Source organism: Exophiala viscosa (assembly GCF_022695815.1).
Source record: "Exophiala viscosa unplaced genomic scaffold EDD37scaffold_7, whole genome shotgun sequence".
Classification (NCBI taxonomy): domain Eukaryota; kingdom Fungi; phylum Ascomycota; class Eurotiomycetes; order Chaetothyriales; family Herpotrichiellaceae; genus Exophiala; species Exophiala viscosa.
In genome coordinates this window covers 27,965-47,349 of record NW_026944359.1, presented here as the reverse complement: position 1 = coordinate 47,349, position 19,385 = coordinate 27,965, and the positions used below count along the sequence as shown (strand labels likewise).

The 19,385-nt window shown below is 51.3% G+C and overlaps 5 protein-coding genes across 5 annotated transcripts; 3 read left to right on the top strand and 2 right to left on the bottom strand.

The window, feature by feature from the left end:
- Nucleotides 1-376: 376 nt before the first annotated feature.
- EDD37DRAFT_444318 (NADPH--cytochrome P450 reductase-like protein) lies at nt 377-4,023 on the top strand. Its single transcript, XM_062812805.1, has 5 exons — nt 377-1,262; nt 1,310-1,722; nt 1,774-2,365; nt 2,417-2,970; nt 3,023-4,023. Exons 1-5 carry the CDS (start codon nt 470-472, stop codon nt 3,929-3,931), a joined length of 3,261 nt encoding a protein of 1,086 aa, XP_062668715.1. The 5' UTR covers nt 377-469; the 3' UTR covers nt 3,932-4,023.
- Nucleotides 4,024-4,440: 417 nt separating this feature from the next.
- On the bottom strand, nt 4,441-6,342 carry EDD37DRAFT_633064 (organic solute transporter Ostalpha-domain-containing protein). Its single transcript, XM_062816764.1, has 4 exons — nt 5,323-6,342; nt 5,145-5,270; nt 4,930-5,079; nt 4,441-4,879 (listed from the first exon to the last, which is right to left on the bottom strand). Exons 1-4 carry the CDS (start codon nt 5,914-5,916, stop codon nt 4,598-4,600), a joined length of 1,152 nt encoding a protein of 383 aa, XP_062668714.1. The 5' UTR covers nt 5,917-6,342; the 3' UTR covers nt 4,441-4,597.
- Nucleotides 6,343-7,160: 818 nt separating this feature from the next.
- Nucleotides 7,161-11,819, top strand: EDD37DRAFT_651019 (ABC multidrug transporter; the record flags this gene model as incomplete). Its single annotated transcript, XM_062818309.1, has 2 exons — nt 7,161-10,844; nt 10,905-11,819. The coding sequence occupies 2 exons, from the start codon at nt 7,161-7,163 to the stop codon at nt 11,817-11,819; spliced, it is 4,599 nt and encodes a 1,532-aa protein (XP_062668713.1).
- Nucleotides 11,820-11,868: 49 nt separating this feature from the next.
- Nucleotides 11,869-14,332, bottom strand: EDD37DRAFT_444258 (fungal-specific transcription factor domain-containing protein). Its single transcript, XM_062812804.1, has 7 exons — nt 13,978-14,332; nt 13,595-13,925; nt 13,003-13,531; nt 12,837-12,930; nt 12,369-12,778; nt 12,031-12,291; nt 11,869-11,980 (listed from the first exon to the last, which is right to left on the bottom strand). Exons 1-7 carry the CDS (start codon nt 14,189-14,191, stop codon nt 11,918-11,920), a joined length of 1,902 nt encoding a protein of 633 aa, XP_062668712.1. The 5' UTR covers nt 14,192-14,332; the 3' UTR covers nt 11,869-11,917.
- A 2,249-nt stretch (nt 14,333-16,581) lies between these two features.
- On the top strand, nt 16,582-19,170 carry EDD37DRAFT_444194 (uncharacterized protein). The gene is made up of 6 exons (XM_062812803.1): nt 16,582-17,248; nt 17,303-17,696; nt 17,748-17,976; nt 18,031-18,802; nt 18,859-18,886; nt 18,943-19,170. The coding sequence occupies exons 1-6, from the start codon at nt 16,975-16,977 to the stop codon at nt 18,977-18,979; spliced, it is 1,734 nt and encodes a 577-aa protein (XP_062668711.1). The 5' UTR covers nt 16,582-16,974; the 3' UTR covers nt 18,980-19,170.
- The last annotated feature ends 215 nt before the right edge of the window (nt 19,171-19,385 follow it).

Here is a 19,385-nt window from a genome sequence, read left to right as displayed (position 1 = left end):
TGCCGGATCGGGACATCTCAGCGTTCCGGAGGATGTTACAGGCGCTCCATCTGCTTTCCCAGGCTAGAAGTCAGGCACGTTCCCAGGGGGGCTATGCATGACAGCATACCGAGATACTGCTCCACTTCTCCGTGGCTTTAGACTCGCGTTTTCTTCTGCTTTTGTTCTCTTGCTTTGGCAGTTCACGGCTTGCTGCCATCCCAGATGTTGCGTCAGCTTCGAGCTGCATACCCAATGTCGAATATGGATCGCTACAACACAATGCCATGCCTTGCGGATTTGAAGCTGAGATCGGTGCCTCGTGTGCAAAATACGCACCGAGGAGCGCTGCAGTTAGGTATTTATTGTCCTGGATGGTCCCAAGGTCAAGTTCATCCTCATCTTCAAGATACCCTCCTTATCCTTTTCTTGTCTTTTCTTGCCCTAGACATTGATGTCCTGTTCTGTTACCTCTGCTTGATTGTCTAATATGACGGAAAAGATCCCCGGGCCACGCGGACTTCCCATTATCGGCAACCTCATAGATTTATGGGATGGTGAAGGCAGCATTCTTCGATCTCTGGAGCGTGTTGCTGATATCTATGGACCAATCTATCAGGCCTCGGTAGGTCCAGGACCTCGCCGTATCATATGCAGTTCAGAATCTCTGCTGGAAGAATTGACCGACGCGCGCCGCTTCGTTAAGGTACCTCCAGTGATTGCGAACGATGGAGATGCGAAAGGTCTTTTCACAGCCCCCAACGAAGACCCGGACTGGGCTCAGGGCCATCGGATTCTGATGCCAGCATTCGCACCGCTGTCGGTTCAAGAAATGTTTACAGACATGAAAGACATTGCCAACCAACTCATTCTTTCCTGGGCAAGAAAAGGCCCCGAAAATCGAATATGTGTCACGGATGACTTCACGAAACTGACACTCGACACCATTGCGCTATGCACCATGAACTATCGCTTCAATTCCTTCTACACCGAGGCTATGAACCCTTTCGTGGAAGCAATGCTGGTGGTTTTGAAGGAAAACAATGCCAAGAACAGCAGACCTGGTTTCGTCAACAAGCTCATGTTCCGAAAGGAAGCTGAACGTCAAAAAGGCCTTGCTTTCATGAAGAAGGTCGGTATGGACATAGTCGAGAACAGACGGGCCGACCCTGTGGAGAAGAAGGATTTCTTGAACACTCTGATCTATGGGAAAGACCCAAAGACAGGTGAAGTCATGCGTGACGACTTGATCACAGCACAGATGACTACCTTCCTTATTGCTGGTGAGTCAGAATGGCCCGGCTACAGAAGCTATACTAAATCCTGATAGGTCACGAAACCACGTCCGGGCTCCTGTCATTTGCAATGGCGCATCTGCTGAAGAACGCTCACACCTACTTGAAAGCTCAGAAAGAGGTTGACGACGTCATTGGCACCAGAGCGATCGAAGTCGAAGATATCAACAAGCTCAAGTATCTGAATGCGGTGTTTCGAGAGACTGCTCGTCTCTCGCCCACTGTCCCCGTCTTGCAGAAGAAGGTAAATCCCGACATAGCACACAATATCGTGACTGTGGATGGCGGAAGATATAAGATCGAATCGGACGATCAGGTGGTGATCCTGCTGGGCAAAGCTCAAAGGGACCCCAAGGTCTGGGGCGAGACTGCGGCAGACTTTGACCCTGATCGTATGGCAGACGAAAACTTCGACAAGATCATGAGTGAGCACCCTGGTTGCTGGAAGGTGAGTTGACATCCTACATATTTGCTGTGGCACGACGTTGACAAAGCACAGCCTTTTGGAAACGGAAAGAGAGCCTGTATTGGCCGTCCTTTTGCCTGGCAAGAATCGATGCTCGTAATTGCCATGGTGCTCCAGAATTTCGATGTGAAGCTGGATGATCCCAAGTACATATTGAAAATCAAGCAAAACTTGACCATCAAGCCTGACGATCTCTATGTCCGAGTCACGCCACGGAAGAATATGGACGCAACGACTGTCGACAGGATCATACATAACAAGACTCGAATGGGCGGCACCAACGGCGTGACAAAGGCGACGGAACTCTATGGGGACATTCCGCGCCCTGGATCATCGTCGTCGACGACAAAGCCAATGACAATTCTGTATGGCTCGAATACTGGGACATGCCAAGCTTTCGCTCAGAGGTTGGCATCGAATGCTGCGTCTCACGGGTTCCAGGCCAGTGTCATGGACATGGACGGCGCTACAGACTCGATGCCTAAAGGCTCACCTGTTGTTGTTATCACCTCATCCTACGAAGGACAGCCTCCAGATAATGCAGCCAGATTCATCGAGTGGCTTCAAGGCTGCAAAGAGGTTTCTCTGTCCGGCGTCGAGTATACCGTGTTTGGGTGCGGTCATAGTAAATAGCCCCTCTTTCTACTTGGTGACCTGATGCTAACAACGTGCTTAGGAGAATGGTCTCAGACCTTCCATCGTATCCCCAAGCTGACCGACAGCCTGCTCGCAAAGTACGGAGCCAGACGCATCGCACCTGCAGGCTACGCCGACGCAGCCAAGGGCAATCTGTACGGCGATTTCGAAGACTGGCTCGATACCTCTTTGTGGCCGAACGTGTCTGGGCAAGCATCGGACGACTCTCAACCCACCATTCAAATGGACGTCGAGGTCTCGACCAATGCTCGCGCCTCGAGTCTTCGCTACGACGTCAGCATCGGAAAAGTCACGGAGAATAGAGTGCTTACTGGCGCTGGAGAACCGACCAAGTGCCACATGGAGATTGAGCTGCCGTCCGACCTGACTTACGAATGTGGCGATTACCTCGCAGTACTCCCCCTCAACTCGGAAAAGAGCGTCAAACGCGTCATGGCGCACTTTGGCCTGCCCTGGGACGCGGTCGTCACTGTGAAAGCGACGGGGCCATCTATCATCCCTAAGAACGTTCCGCTCTCGGCGTTTGATGTTCTCCGGAGTTACGTTGAGCTTTCGCAACCTGCGACGAAGAAGGTATCCACTTTGCGTCCTTGCTCTTCGAACTGCTGCTAACGGCTTTGTCTAGAATCTGCGCACACTAGCCATGTACACCGCCGAAAACACCGATAAGACGTATCTGGAGGGTCTCGCCGATGATGACACGAGGTTTGAGACCGAGATGGTCAGCAAGAGAACAAGTCCATTCGATCTTTTGGTCAAGCACGCAAGTGTCAACCTTCCTTTTGGCGAATTCTTGGGCCTCCTCCCACCACTGCATGTGCGGCAGTACAGTATCTCCTCGTCCCCTCTGGCCGACGCGAATAAATGCAGTATAACTTACGGGGTGATCGAGACTCCGGCATTGTCGGATCCAGAACAACGTCAAAGATTTGAAGGCGTCTGTGGGAGTTACTTGCGCTCATTGACAAAGGGTGACTCCATTCAAGTCAGTGTAAGGCCCAGCGCGAAGAAGAGCTTCCGATTACCTCTGGACGCTGAATCCACGCCGTTACTCATGTTCGCTGCGGGGACTGGGATAGCGCCTTTCCGCGGGTTCTTGCAGAGCCGGGATGTTCAGATGCGTGCTAATCCAGGACGTAAAATGGCGAGGGCGCAGTTGTTCGTCGGGTGTCGGAGTAAGACTGAGGATAGGTTGTACGGCGGGGAGATTGATGAGTGGGTGAGACGGGGCGTGGTTGATGTGAGGTATGCTTTTTCGAGGGACAGTGAAGAGTCGGAAGGGTGTAAGTATGTTTCGGAGCGGATGGTGAGGGATGCGAGGGATGTTGTTGAGGTGTGGAGGGGTGGGGCACGGGTGTATGTCTGTGGGACGGGGAGTTTTAGGGATGGTGTGAGGGAGGCTGCTGTCAAGATCGCTGAGATGGTTGCCGAGAAGGAGGGAGGGCGCGAAGGGTCGGACGAGGAGAAGGCGGAGGTGCAAAGACGGTTTACGGCAATGTTGGAGGAACGGGTTGCTAGTGATGTGTTTGATTAGATTTTGCTCTGTTGGCATCGGGTGGAGACTCATAGATGGGATATTGACAGATTTTTCCACAGTGTGGTTCATAAGATGGCACGATAGTGCTGCCAAAGCTGGTGCTTCTCTAGGAGTCTTTGTATCGACGTGTCGTTCGGTCTATCAGTTGTGTGAGGATCCCCTCGACATCTGGGCCAACGTAACAACTCGTCGTCCATCGCGCGGCCTTCCTATGACTCTGTCAGACACCATGACCTGTGTCTGTATACATCTATGTTCAGGCCCAAATGACCATGCCTGACAGGTTGCCTGTCGTCAGTCATGCTATTGGAGTTTGAATCATGTGGTAACAGCAAGAACCAGTCCGACGACTCAATCCTGTGTTTGCACGATGTCAGAACAAGGGTGTGCGCAGTTTGCCAGCCCTGTAACGTTAGGAGAGATTGTGAATTGAAAAGAGCTTCAACAAAAGGACAGGAGGATATCGAAATTGCAATTTCAAACACAATGCGGCATTTTGATATTCAGCCATCCATAAACTCCATGCTAACTGCCATTCAACCTCTATATACGTGTAGACCAAAACCGCCAAACGGTACCCATTCAGAACTCCTCAATCCCGTCCCCAGAAAATCAATATTCCAAAACGATCAAACACCTCAACACCGAGCTCATCACATAGTCCTAGACCTTAGCAAACCCTCCAAACGCCAAGATGATGCCACGGAGCAGGTCCGTCGGGTTAAGCGAGTTGAGCAATGCTCCTGCTGGACCGTAAACGGTGAGAGAAGCACCATCCTCCTTCTGACTGTGTTTATACTCGCTAGCACGGAAGACAAAGTAGAAAGAGACCACGTTGATCAGGGATTCTATGCAGACAAGTAGAGCCTGTATACCGATGGTGATGTCGTGGTATGTTACTTTTGAGTTGCCTGAGACATGCGAGGAGAGGATGCTGAAAACAAACTGTGATCGGATTAGCTTTCCTTCAGGGTGGAAAACGCTGCTGAACTTACGTGCTGAATCGTGGTTACGGCGACGAAAAGTTTGAAGCTGAGGAGCTTGGGAAGAGCCTTGCGTCCAACCATGTGGTGTTTGAGGCGACGCTGGAAGCGGATCACGTTGATGATGGCGATTATTGTAGACCCGAGTTCGAAGACTTGTAGCTGTAGAGGGAGAGGCGTTAGTATTGGTTGTTCAGTGTAGAGGAGAAGTCCGTGGGAGGACGTACCCAGACATGAGCGAATCTTGGCTTCATCGAGGTCGCGCAGTAGACTCCAACTGCTTGGGTGATTTCTTGCGCGACGATGAGGATTGTATATGCGACTAGGTAGAAGAAGACGATTCTCCAGGTGCGCTGTGCTAAAGTTAGCATAGTACAGGATGGTCTGAACGAGAAAACGACGTACACGAAACCATTTCAGGCTCCCCCCAGGAACAAGTCGTCCCTTTTTCTTCGTGTTTTCGAGTTTACTGAAGAATTCGTCTCTGGTGCCGGCGCCAGGAGCGACGAAGTCGACGTAGAGCAAGAACAGGGATGCCAAAGCCACCGCTTCATAGAGCGCCGCGATGGGCTCGAGGTATTGCGCGCCGCTATAGGTCTGGAGTGAGACCGCGTAGACAAGAGAGTAGACGACTGGTAGTAAGATGATGCGGATGATTTGTCGTTGTTCGTTGGGAACTCTGTAGTGCAGGAAATGAGGAATCATGAGTCCCAGGGAGAGTAGTGCCGTGACGCCAAAGCAGACCCAGCCGATGATTTGCATGAGATGCTGGAATGTCAAGGAACCTGCGACAGGCACTCCTTTCGCATTGGCATTGGCGGGCTCGGCTGGACATGTTGAATTTCCACCTGAGTGGGAGAGGATGCCCATGTTGAGACGGGGAAGGGAAGTTAAGTTTTGTGCAAAGAGGTTTTCAGGAGATGTGTGACGTTTGTTATCTGGACGAGATGTGGAGTGCTGCTTGAACAATGGACCCTCTCGAAGTACGGATACCTTCATCTTATATGTGTATATCCATGATTCCAGATTGGGCGCCTACCCGCTTGACCGAATGTAGAAGTATTCGCGTAAACCATGTCAACTTCTCCGTCTCGGGCCCGGTCTACACAAACCTCCATAGTATGATGGAGAGGGAGGGTACACTGCCACAGCAGTACCTACCAGATTGCGAGCCGCCTCATTCCCAAGATCAAGTTGTGTTGCGTCCACGTCAGATACACAGAGAGACCTGAGAACGGTCTTTCGTGGATATGAGAGATTGTCTTCGGACCGGCGAAACTGAACGTCCGGAACAGCCTCATGGGCAATCCAGTGACATGACAACCTGGCACTTGCCGGGAATGTACTTAGTACCAGGGTTTCTCCTGCCGTAGCTGCCAACTCGGGCTTACCTTTCTGATTGGGCAGCTGCGACGCTCTCGTTTCAGCTGGTTGCTAAAGCATTGTTTATGTCATGATGTCTACTTGCAGGCACTACTGGGGGTCCCTAGGGCTGTGACGTTGATTCTCCAACACCAGGCTCCCTGTCGGCGGGGTCAGGTTTGTGGCCCGAGTTGCGAATGGCACAGGCTCGAACACTACTCATCCACATAGCTGAAAGGCGAAACACGAGCAGAAGATCGCAAACCGCGCCTCATGCCTCTCGTCATGTTGGTCAACTCGTGTTGAGATGAACCTTTTCTTTAAGCACCGGGGGCTTGCGAAACCTTGCGACTGGATTCGGGAGCTCCATCCCACGGGATACGGGGGTTGTTCTTTTATTAGGGGTCTCTTTGCAGCAGCAATCCTGCCCAAATGGGGACATCCATGCGACGCCTGGAAAGATCTTTCGGCTTTCCAGGAACTAAACCCTCATTCAATCATTTAGGCCATCCGTTGAAAGGGGTGGTCCTTGAACAAGCGATATGATTTACCACTAATTTGGAGGCACGGTTTGAGCAGCGGTCACCTAAGGGTCGCGAAAATGCCCGTATTTGTGAGTTCAATTGTTCCGGTGCGATGCAACCAGCCTCGTGAGCTTGATCGCTTTCATCATACAGCATGGGTCGCATTGCGGTTCGGCTCCTCGATGTCTAACTCGGATCCTCTGTGCGCGACTAGAGATGCTCACATGGCGGTATCTTGCTGGCGAGACATAAGAGGGTCTTCGCACAAGACATATGGAGCTCGCAGGCAATTAAAGCTCATCTCCTCAAAAGCAACACCTCATGTTGTTTGCGGACGGTCAGGTCCAAGCATCGATCATGGCTTCCACAGGCAGTCGCAGATCGAGCACAGAGTCCGATTACAGAGAGGTGTTCACAGCTGCCATACATGACCGTCTGCGAACAGGGTTAGAGGCGCACGTTCAGCGTCAAAAGTCCAAACGAAAACACCACGGGCTACCTCATAAAGCGTCGCGGGATGCAGATTTGACTCGAATTGCAACAAACCTGTCCAAAGATATCGGCGTTGCACACCAGACTCTTTCAGACGTTGATCCACGTCTGGATCCAGAAAATGAGGCTTTCGACTTTCGATTTTGGGCATCCACATTCATCCACTTGGTCAGAGAGGATGGTATCGGGCGAGCGTCCGTGGGATTCTCGTTCACATCACTCACGGTATCTGGGACAGGGTCCAGCGTGGTCGTCCAGAAGACAGTTGCATCTCCCCTCCTTGCATTGGCACGGCTCCCATTGCTTTTTACGAAGCCAAAAGGGCAGCCGAAGGTCATTCTGAGCAGCTTAAATGGCTCGGTCAGGAGTGGCGAAATGCTTCTTGTTCTTGGAAGGCCAGGGAGCGGCTGTACAACTTTCCTTAAAGCCATCACTGGTCAGCAACATGGCCTGGCCCAGTCCACTGACACGGTGATTACCTACGATGGAATTTCTCAGGCAGCATTCATCAAGAACTTCAAGGGTAGAGCCGTGTACTCGGCAGAGAATGATGAGCATTTCCCACACCTGACCGTGGGCCAGACACTAAGCTTCGCTGCGATAGCCGAGACTCCTCGTACACGCGTCCAAGGCGTCGATCGAGAATCTCATGCAATCCACATGGTTGAAGTTATGCTGCGGATATTTGGCCTGACACATACTCGAAACACCAAAGTTGGAAATGATACCATTCGTGGTGTTAGTGGTGGCGAGCGAAAACGTGTCAGCATCGCAGAAATGGCTCTGGCACGATCCTCTGTTGCTGCCTGGGATAATTCCACACGAGGCCTCGACTCTGCAACAGCCTTGGAATTCGTTCGGTCCCTAAGGACCTTGGCAGATATCCCCGGAGTTACTCAGGCCGTCGCCCTGTACCAAGCAAGCCAAAGCGTCTATGATCTCTTTGACAAGGTCTTGGTCTTGTATGAGGGCCGACAGATCTTCTTCGGCTTAGTCGAACTGGCACGTCCGTATTTCGAGAGGATGGGATGGTATTGTCCTCCACGACAGACGACTCCGGACTTTCTCACATCCGTCACAAACCCTGCTGAGAGACAGGTGCGGAGAGATTTCGCAGGGGCTATCCCAACGACAGCTCTGGAATTCGAGAAGTACTGGCATCAATCTGGAGAATATGCTGCTTGCATGGCCGAACTCGCACAAAGCCAGATGGACGACCAGCATATTGGACGCCTCCAAACACTTCGTGATGCCCATCGCTCAGCACAAGCGAAGCACACCCGAGTGAAATCGCCCTACCTATCATCAGTGTGGATGCAGACCAAATTCTGCATGAGAAGATCAACACAATTGCTCTGGAATGATCGTGGAGCGACCGTGACGCTGACAATCGGACGAGTTATACTGGCCCTCATTATTGGCAGCATTTTCTATGGCCCGCCGGATACAACGGCAAGCCTGCAGTCAAGAGGTTCGGTCATCTTTCTCGCTACCTTAATGAACGCTCTCATGGCGGTGACGGAGATCTCGTCGTTATTCTCGAAGCGTAGAGTGGTCCAGAAGCAGAAGAACTATGCTTTCTACCATCCCTTCACCGACGCTTTTGCAGCCTATCTGGTCGATGTACCTGTGAAATTCGTCATCGCGACTCTTTTCAATCTCGTCTTTTACTTTTTGACTGGTCTGCGGCGGGAAGCCTCCAGCTTCTTCATCTTCCTGCTTTTCAACTTCATCAGTCTTCTCTTGATGTCAGCAATATTTCGGAGCATCGGCGCACTCTCGAAGCAACTTCCTATGGCCTTCGCAATTGCTGGTATTGGAATCCTCGTCCAGGTCATCTACACCGGTTACACGCTGCAAACGAGTTACATGCACCCGTGGTTTCGATGGATCAATTACATCAACCCAGTTGCGTACATATTCGAAGCACTACTTGTCAATGAGGTGCACGGTCGAGAATATCCTTGCGCACCACAAAATATCATTCCGCCTTATGGTGGCAAGTCGAATTTCGCATGTGCCGTTATTGGTGCTCAACCCAACTCACGCTTCGTCCTGGGAGACGATTGGGTATCTTCTGGGTACGATTATAGCTATTCTCACCTTTGGCGGAACTTTGGAATTGCGATTGCTTTCATGATGTTCTTCCTTCCGCTACATCTGATCGCCACAGAATTTCGCTCCACTGCGGTAGGACAACCACAGCGACTGATTTTCCGAAACTGGAAAGCAGCACAGTCTCTGGCGGAGGCCGCTCAAGATGTCGAGGCAGCGGGATCGGAGAAGTCGAACCAATTCGTCGCCGCTTCTCTCGATATCAAAGAAAAACTGTCAAAGACTACAACCATCACGGAAGCTGAGGCTGCACGAGAGAATGTGAAGGTTGCAAAGACATTGGACCATAGTGGAACGTTGACTTGGCAAGATGTGACGCTCGACATCAGCATCCAGGGTACACCACGACGACTCCTTGATAATGTGACTGGTTGGGTCACTCCTGGTACGCTTACCTGCTTGATGGGCGTTTCAGGTGCCGGTAAAACGACACTATTGGACACCCTGGCGCAACGTCATAACACTATGGGCAAGGTCTCTGGGACTATCATGGTAGACGGCATGGCATTGAAACGATCATTTCAACGCAAGACCGGCTACGTGCAGCAACAAGACCTGCATCTTTCGACAAGCACAGTCCGAGAAGCCTTAAGGTTTTCGGCGGTCTTGAGGCAACCAGCATCTGTCTCGCCGGAAGAAAAGTACTCACACGTCGAAAAAGTCATCGAGATGCTGAACATGGTGTACTTCTGTGACGCCATCGTCGGCCAGCCAGGAGAAGGACTCAATATCGAGCAACGAAAGCTACTCACCATCGGCGTCGAACTTGCCGCCAAACCGGCTATCCTGTTCCTCGATGAGCCGACATCCGGGCTAGACAGTCAAAGTGCTTGGACTATCGTGTCTCTTCTGCGAAGGCTGGCAGATCACGGTCAAGCTATACTTGCGACTATTCATCAACCGTCGGCAATGATGTTCCAGCAGTTTGATTCCATCTTGCTCCTCGCAAAGGGTGGTCGAACGACGTATTTCGGACCACTTGGTGCTGACTGCCATACCCTCATCAGATATTTTGAGGCTGGTGGTGCAAGACATTGTGACCCGAACGAAAATCCTGCTGAGTATATCCTTGAAGTCATCGGTGACCCTGCACATGACTGGCCGGAGGTCTGGAAGTCAAGTGAGGCGTTCGTAGCCACCAAGAATACCCTCCAAAGTGGTGTTCACCACCGTGTCGACAAGCCCGCTGATCCGGATGACCATCTAGAGTTCGCTGTTCCTTTCCCAACTCAATTCCGTCGTGTGCTTGTCCGTCAGTTTCAGCAATACTGGCGCACTCCAGGGTACATCTACGCCAAGTTTCAAGCAAGCACGATGGCCGCATTGTTTATTGGGTTCACGTTCTTCCTGCAGAACTCCTCGATAACTGGCATGCAGAACACCTTGTTTGCCATTTTCATGCTGAACGCGACTTTCTCAACCGTTGCGAACCAGGTATGCTGCATTGCACCAACATCTCCGATTGTGAGATAGTCTTCACTAACCCTTCTACAGATCATGTCACGATTCATCCCACAGCGGGCACTGTTCGAGATCCGAGAATCTCCATCCAAAATGTACAGCTGGTTCAGCTTCCTGCTGGCAAACATCCTTGTGGAGATTCCCTACCAGTGCCTGCTATCGGTCATCGTCTGGGCGTGCTGGTATTTCCCTGTCTTCGGCTACCACCAGGACTCAGAGAGTAAAGGTCTCATGTTCGCTTTCGTCCTCCAATTTCTGCTTTTTGCTTCGACGTTCGCACAGATGATCATCTTCACAATGCCAGACATGCAGACAGCAGGTACCGTGTCGACCATTCTGTTCACCCTCACGCTGCAATTCAACGGCGTCCTACAGTCACCAACTGCCTTACCGGGATTCTGGATTTTCATGTGGCGAGTGTCCCCTTTCACGTACCTGATCGGCGGGTGGGCGGGGACCGGCCTCGCAAACAGACCTGTTGTCTGCGCGCAGAACGAGTTGGCTATCTTCGATCCGCCAAGTGGACAATCTTGCGGGACGTATCTTGCGAAGTACCTTGACGGTGGAGCGCCGGGAACTTTGCATAATCCCTCGGCCAGCGTTGGGTGCGAATACTGTCCCATCCGCAACGCTAATCAGTTTCTTGCTGGATCTTCAGTGTACACTTCGGAGCAGTACAGGAACCTGGGCATCATGTTTGGATATATTGCTTTCAACATGTTGGCTGCCATGGCTTTGTACTACGTCTTCCGAGTCAAGAGGGTCTTTCGGAAGGGCGGCAGGCGTGGCAAATGGAAGGCGAAGAAAGTCGAGAAGACGAAAAAGGAAAAGACTCCAAATGATGACCGTGATGACGACCATACGAAGCGTTGGAGCAAGCTTGGATTTTATTACCATCTTACACTGGGAGTTTTCAGGAATGTGGTCAAGTCATCATACACGGTATAGACGGGCTGAAGTACGATCACTTTCAGATAGACCAAACCGCACAACTGCAACAGTCAACACCTTCGGAGTTTCGTCTACAGCGTGCTTGTGAAAAACATCTATCGAGTACCAAATGAAGGGTTCATGGAAAACGCGGCGGATGCTTTTTCCTGCTCGAGAGTCTATCGTCGTTAGATCAGGGGCTGGCTTTCACAGTCTTTGGGACACTCACCTCCGTGACCTCGTCCATAGGAACGACAATGTGTCCAATGGGATTTAATTTGCCGAATGCAGCGATATCGCGTTCCAGCTGCATCAATAACGATGAAGTGTAGGGGTTCTTACTCTTCATGTTCCGCAGCACACTCATCAGTAGGCCGAGAGACTCGAGGTGTTTGGCAGTCTCGACATTATGTTGCTGATCTTGTTCCGAGAGCGTCTGTACAAGCACACGTGCGGCGAGATACAGGCAGTAGGGTAGCCATGGACCGATCTGCCAGTTCGAGAATCTCGTCAATGGAAGGTCCGAACGATGTGGAAAGGAAAAACAGAGAAAGCAGGGGATCTTACATTCTGTAACACCGCCGGGTCGAGCAGGCGGAGTATAGTCATCATGTTCTCGGTCGCGTGTAAACATCTGGCCTTGCTGTCTGCAAGCGTCGTTTCTTGTGGCGTGGGGGAGTTCTTTGCTTTGAATATCGCGGCTTGGTGCAGGCAGATTGTGCTGGCTTGGATGTTGATATGAAGGAGGACGATTTGGGGGCTGGAAATACCGGTGCGGATGCGTAGGTCGTCGGGTAGGTACTGGAGGGTGTGGAGGAGGACGGTGTCGAGGTATTGGTGGCGGCGCCAGAAGGCGTCATCCTGATCAGAGGTGTCGCCTTCGTATGGCAGGTCTTTGCGGTGGAGGTGCGTCAGTGTGCGACCGAAGAGTGCTGCGATCGTGGCGTTGGCGGCGAAGAGGGATAGATTCTTAACGCCTAGGTCTGCCGGTTACTACGTGCACGATTCAAGTGAGGATGGTGAGAGGCAAGGTACCTGTGGGTGTCATGCAATTGTTCAGTGAGAGCGAAGGGGTTGTGGGTAGGCCGGATGTGAAGTCTTGTTCGCTGGAAGGGAGGTTCGTGGTTATCTAGACAACTTGAGTCAATTCAGGGTTCAAGAAGTGGCCGTGAGTGCGGTCGCGTTGTAGGATTATGCTTACGTCTCGCTCATCGATGATCATGGGCCACCCGGAACTGATGCTCTGGTATCTGTCTTGCACGAAGACGGCCCAGAATACTCGTCGTCTTTCTTCCAGCTCGAGCCAATTCATGGGGGATGACAGTGTCTCTTTGACGTCGAGTTCGCTTCTGTCGTCGAGCCGGTGCAGATTCATCATGTGGCAGAGGCGCACTGCTCGGCCAACGTTCAGCCAGGCTCGAGGGAAGTAAAGCTTGTTCATCTCGTAGGTGGCGAGGTAGGCTGTGGCTTGGGCATGAGCAAGGGTGACGACACCCTGGCCGCGGCCCTCGATTTCATCAGCATCCATGTACTTCCGGGCTCGGAGATAGAACTGCTCTGTGACGGCGCTATAATTTTCGCTGACGGATGCTGCTAATGTCCACAGAGAGTAGCTGAGGCAAACGGGCGGGCGTAGCCGGGACGTTGGTGGGAGGCTCATGGCTGCAAGATAGCGACCTTTATGGATGAATGGGGTGCGAGGGTAGATCTTTGCGAAGAATATATCGTGCCTTGATATTGAGGGTTTGGTTAACGCGTCTCGCCGCAGTTGGTCGGATCGGAATCAAACCTACAATTCATCAATTGCTTGCTGGCTAGGTAAAGGCTCTTGTAAACCTAGGGCGTCCAATTCCCAGGACGGATTGCTGTTCGGCAACGAAGCGAAGGCGCTTTGAAACGACTGGTCGGAGCGTGAGGCTGACAATCCTGGCCCCTGGTGAGCCACGATATTGTCCTGTGCAAGTTGCGTGGATCCTTCGATGTCGAACGTAGTGTTGGCTGGCCATTCTTCTTCGGCGAGGAGGACATCATTGGAAACTCCCAACCCGGCCTCTTCCTCTGGTGGCAAGGAGTGTGTTGCGCTGCGACTGCCTTCTTTGCCTGAAAGGAGGGACTCGACTTCGGCTTTGGGAGGGGTAATCAACGTATAGTCCACCCAGAGAGGAATGAGACCAACCTAAACGAGCTTCCAGCGATCTCACGTAACCCCGTCGTGGACCGGTCTTCCGGACAGTATCTTCCCATTCACAATCACGACCGGCTTCCTCACACGTCTTGCAGAGCGGACGTGTCCCACTGCAGCGTAGTTTTCTCTTGCGACAATCGTTGCACGATCTGTGTTTGTATCGATATCCGGCTTTCTCAGATGTGGCCGTCTCGGTGCTATTCATCTCGTGTTGATCAGCCTTGCAAGGCCAAAGCCAAGACAAAAAGATACTGAAGCAGCGGACTTCTGAAGCGAGGAAATAGGGGAATCAAAACCTGGGGAGCCAGTTTGGAGGGTCGAGACCGAGTGGTCGTTGAGATTAGAGGCGGGGCCTGAAGGCTATGGTCAATTGCTTTTTGGCGGGGATGCTTCCTTCTGGAATGTCTGGTTCGGCCAATCCCAGGTGCGCTCAACGACAAGGCCAAGACAATATGTCAAGACGCCGCAGATACAAGCCACATAGAGGATGTTATACGAGGTACCATTGCTGCTGCAAATCAATGATGGAAACATGTGTACCTCCTCGGCTAAAACTCATTCAGCTCGACTTCCGGCTCGCTTACCCTGGACTTTCCGGGAGCTGATCGGATCTGTGCTACACAAACCGCGTCTGGTGATAGAGAAATTTGCGAGGCCTGGAATTATTGATGGCATACAGTTGGAGGATTTTTTTTACCGTCAAATGCTGGCAAGGCTCATGGCTCAATCTGGCTGGCGAGGAGCAGAAGTATCCCCGGCTAGTGAGGTCAAAATAGGCTTGCCAAAGTCAAGGTATCTTAGTTCAATAATCAAGTCGAATGTGAGCTGCCCTCTGTTAACGACAAAGCTGCTGCCAACTTGAGAGACGGGCATCTTAGAGCGACTGTAAGTGACCTGTTGAGACGTAGCGATGATGATCGATGTCAGAAGAATGGGCAATGGCGGCGCGAATCTGTGCTGTTGAGTCACGCGATGTTGAGGTGCTTGTCATTCAAACACCCGTGCGTATCTCACGACATACAATCTGACTACTCTGCTTTGGAGCACAGTCAAGAATTCGTCTTGCAATTGTGCCGAGGCAAGATCGAGGTGACCTGTTCTAAGTCAACGCGTCGTGGAAAGTGATAGATACGGAAAGGATCCGAGGTTTTGTCATGGAGGACAACTGGACACTGCCGGAAATCTACCGGCGCCTAGAACATGAGTTCCACTACCTTGGCACGGTACTTTCGGGGGTGGATCACCTAGAAGCCGCTTGGAAGCCCTTACCAAAATCCCCCCATCTTGGCAGGGCTGATCGCCCCGTCCTATTTATATCAGGCAGCCACAACTTTCAGCTTTCAAACAGTTGCTCATCGAGGAAAGCGCTGGAACTCATTTCCCATATCGTGTGTCTTGTTAGCTTCTTCTGACTATCAGAGACTCTTGTTGTACACATGCTCCGTCTTCACGATTTTCAGGCTTCCTGATACGGTCGAGCTGACCACCAGTAGCATGAATCGTGATCCAAGTGGGTACGGTGAAATGGCTGACACTCGCCGTAAGCTGAAGAACTTTGAGCCATTGCTTCTCGATATCAGCTCCACTGCTCGCGTTGCGCTGTGTTGACAATTTCTAAAGGGGTCAGACGTGCTTACCAAAGGTCGGATCGATAGGCTGGCATCTTCTCAATCGTCAGCCTGACTCCATCTGTACCTTACGACATGGCCCACACTTGTGCCCTTGCATCTCTAGACCACACGAGCACGGATATGGGATGTGATAGCAGCATGGACATATAAGGCCATCGTCCTTGAATCTGTCCCGGACTTCGCGTTCCCGCCATATCGCAAGCCAGATCAATCGCTCCTAGTTACCAGCTTAGCATCCCGCTGGTTGTTATCAAGATCCATTACTGCTAATTCTTGACGACGTCTGATCCCGAAGCACGATGCCTCGCGTTGAAGGTACTCAAGAGCTGCAACAGAGAATGAAGATAGGCCGACGACCTGCAGCCTCCCGAACAAGCTCAACATCAAGCCACTCCTTACCGCCAGTACTAGAAGAACCGCTCGAAGAATGCCCGACTTACGACTCAGCATGTTCGACGCCATGTCAGGAACAGCCAGAGTCCTTCCACCAACAACCTTTCAGATCTTACGTCGACGAGACTCTGGAAAATGAACCAGAATGTGACGACGCGCTGCCTCCCTACAAGCCGTGCGAAGATGCCATCGCGAAGCCTGCGTACTCAAGACATGAAGAGGCGTCCGCTCGACCAGACACACAACCACCTTGCAATAGGGTTGATAGGGCGATGTCTTGGTGGCATCGACGGAATGAGCAAAGGCCAAAACGTCCAAGGTCAGTAATATTGCAACATCCGCGTTGATAGATAATTCTGACATGAGCAGGCCCAAAACTAAGCCCATAATCTACACAAGGGAAGACCTCGACAATGCTCAGACCCTTGCATTTTACCTCTTCTGATCCGATCCGAGAAGGGGTCAATACGGCTTCCGGAAAGCCTTGTCATTTCATGTTCAAGATACCACTGTGCAATATGATTTACTTTATTCGAGATTATTTTTACATCCTGAGTTTCATGTTGCGCACGGGTGAATTCTGGCCATCGGCGTGTAGACGGCAATTAATCGATTTTGGTCCCTTTGCGGTGCGCTTGACGCACAGATCATTACTCACTTGAACCCTCCTACCAAACGTGGCAAAGTAGAACCAACTCACGGCCCGCAGTTTGGTCGATGCTTCAAATTAACGAGGAACAACAGAGATGCCTGAAAAGCGATAATACTTGCCATCACGAAGCAAAGCTTGCCGTTCCAGAGTGACCTGTCTACCAATCCTTCACTTCTTGCGAGTCCTGTACTGGTATCGCGGCCTTGGAACATTGTTGTTGCAGATACCGAGGAGAGGCGAGGTTCTTACTCTTGTGAAAACGTCTATGTCTTGCGTGTAACGACAATTATCCTCGATCCAGTGCTGCACCGCATGGGGGAAATAGCGAGAATGTGGACGTGGCCAACGACGCCCTTCGACCACTTATCCGCAAGTCCCGCCAACGACAAGACCCATGAAAGCGAACCCTCCTCATCAGAGGTATCATCGCCTGGTGCATCAGCCGCCGCATCTCAGAAATTCTCTGAGACAAAACCAGCTTTCCATCACAAGCAGGAATCGAGCCAGATTGAGCTGTTCTACGACCTGTTCTTCGTCGCAAACCTCGCCACTGTTACCATCAACAATGAAATCGTCGATGTCGCCAGTAAGTACCGAGAGTGCACCCGACTCTGATGATATGTCGCTTACCACGGGCCAGCGTTCAAAGCGATCCTGGGCTTCTTCAGCTTGTTGTGGTTCACCTGGTTGCAGACCATCCTGTACGATGTCCGGTTCAGCTCAGATTCAATCTTCCATCAAGGACACAAGGCAATATCGTGTGGGATAATGTTAGCTTTCGTGAGCTGCGCGGCAATTTATGACACATCGAACATTGATTTGACCCATGCTGGCCTGAAGTACATGTCCTTCGTGCTTATGACTTCTCGCTTGGCACTGTTTCTTCAATACGGTATCGTGTTTGGCCAGAGTCGTGGATATCAACAGACTGTTGTCCCATTTCTTCTCACCATGGGAACCTACCTTATCACCGCAGCTGGCTTTTTGGGTGTTGCCCTTGGAGTAGAGCACTATCCACGTTGCTATCTTGCCTGGTTGGTCATTCGCGCCAATTGATGACAATGGACCCACTAACGCCATCCTAGGTACGCGATTTGTGCCTTTGAGGCAGTGTTCGTCATCGCCATATCTTGTCGTTGGAGAGTCGTCAGCTTCAAGCGCACGCATCTTGTCGAGAGACTTGGTGATTTGACCCTGATTGTCATCGGCGAGGGCATTCTGAGCATGTCAAGGAGGACATACATTTTGTTCGGAGCTGTAGACTCCCCAAGGGCAGCCACATACGGACAGATAATCTGCACTGTATTTGTCGCGGTAAGTACAATATCCCCACGAGCGGTGTGCCATATCGCTCATGATCGATCTCAGTACATGGTATACCTCCTATACTTTACTCACATTGAGCACGACAAATTCGGCACCATTCGTCAACAAATCTGGACGATCTTGCACTACCCCCTCCATTTGGCCATCCTTCTCACCACGGACGGAGCGTCCTTCCTCATGTTATCTCGGTCTATGTACCGTATGACCAGGACCTGGGTTGCGAGATGGCCGCTTTATAAGTATCACAACTGGGGTGACTTCTTCGGCACCTTCTCAAGTCCTCAAGACGTTGTATATCTTCTCAAAGCAGACATGGATGTTCTGTGGGAAGTCATGCTCAAGGACCCGATACGTCTATTGAGCCTGTACAACTATACTCGGGCCATCGATAGCATTGAGACAATTGAGGCGCCATTCAATTCGACTAAGTGGCAGAATCAGGCGGCGGCGACCATCTCTGAGCTGTGGAATGGCGTGGAACTTGCGATATTCCATGAGTACGGCGTCGAACCGCATATCCCTATTGGTCAGTCATGGACGATCAAGGAGCAAGCTGAGTCCATTGAAGGTGTTTTGGGCTCCGTCTACCTGTACTTCTGCTTTGCGGCGGGCAGTCTGCTCCTCGTGCTAGCAGTCATGGGCTTTTTCGCCAAGCGGGAGATATCAAGGTCGATGTGGCTATCCATTGGCATCAAAGTTCTGATGGGAACTGTGGTCATGCTGCCTGTCATAGCTTCTTGGTCAATGGATATTGACGGCATTGCTTCTTTTGCTCCATGGAGTGTTGCCATTGTGACACTGGGATATTTCGCTGGTAAGTGTTCCGAGGGATCTTGTTATACAAGAGCCGTACTGACATTGTATGTGCAGTGGTTGTATCAGACCATCTGATCGCCTGGTTCGAGAAGCGCAGGCGGCCATCTCACGTCGAGACGTCACATCTTTGCGCTTCGCCCGCCCAGATGACAACACGCACGAATGCGGCATTTGAGTTCAAGAACGAGTTATCTTCGACTGAAGCTACGCTTCCTCCACTGAATGCGTCACTCGTGATGAACAATCAGCCGTTTCGCTTTGGGAATGAAATATAGGAATGAAGCATGAATCCGTTCTCTAATCTGCACACAGTGAGAAGAGAATATCATTGCATGGACCGTCAAATCAATTGACATGAAGCAAAACAGATGGTCTTCGCGACACGCAGGTCATGAAGACCCATTGACCAGAGTGTTTCCCGTGCGTTCATGTAATCCTGCAAGTCGAAGCTTGGTGAGATGTTCAAGTGAGACCGTATAGAATGCAAACATGCCAAGCCCGTGGGCAAACATCTCAAAATCCACTCCAAGTAGATTGAGATGCGTCGAAAGCTTCAATGTTTCGATACCGCGGACTTTTTC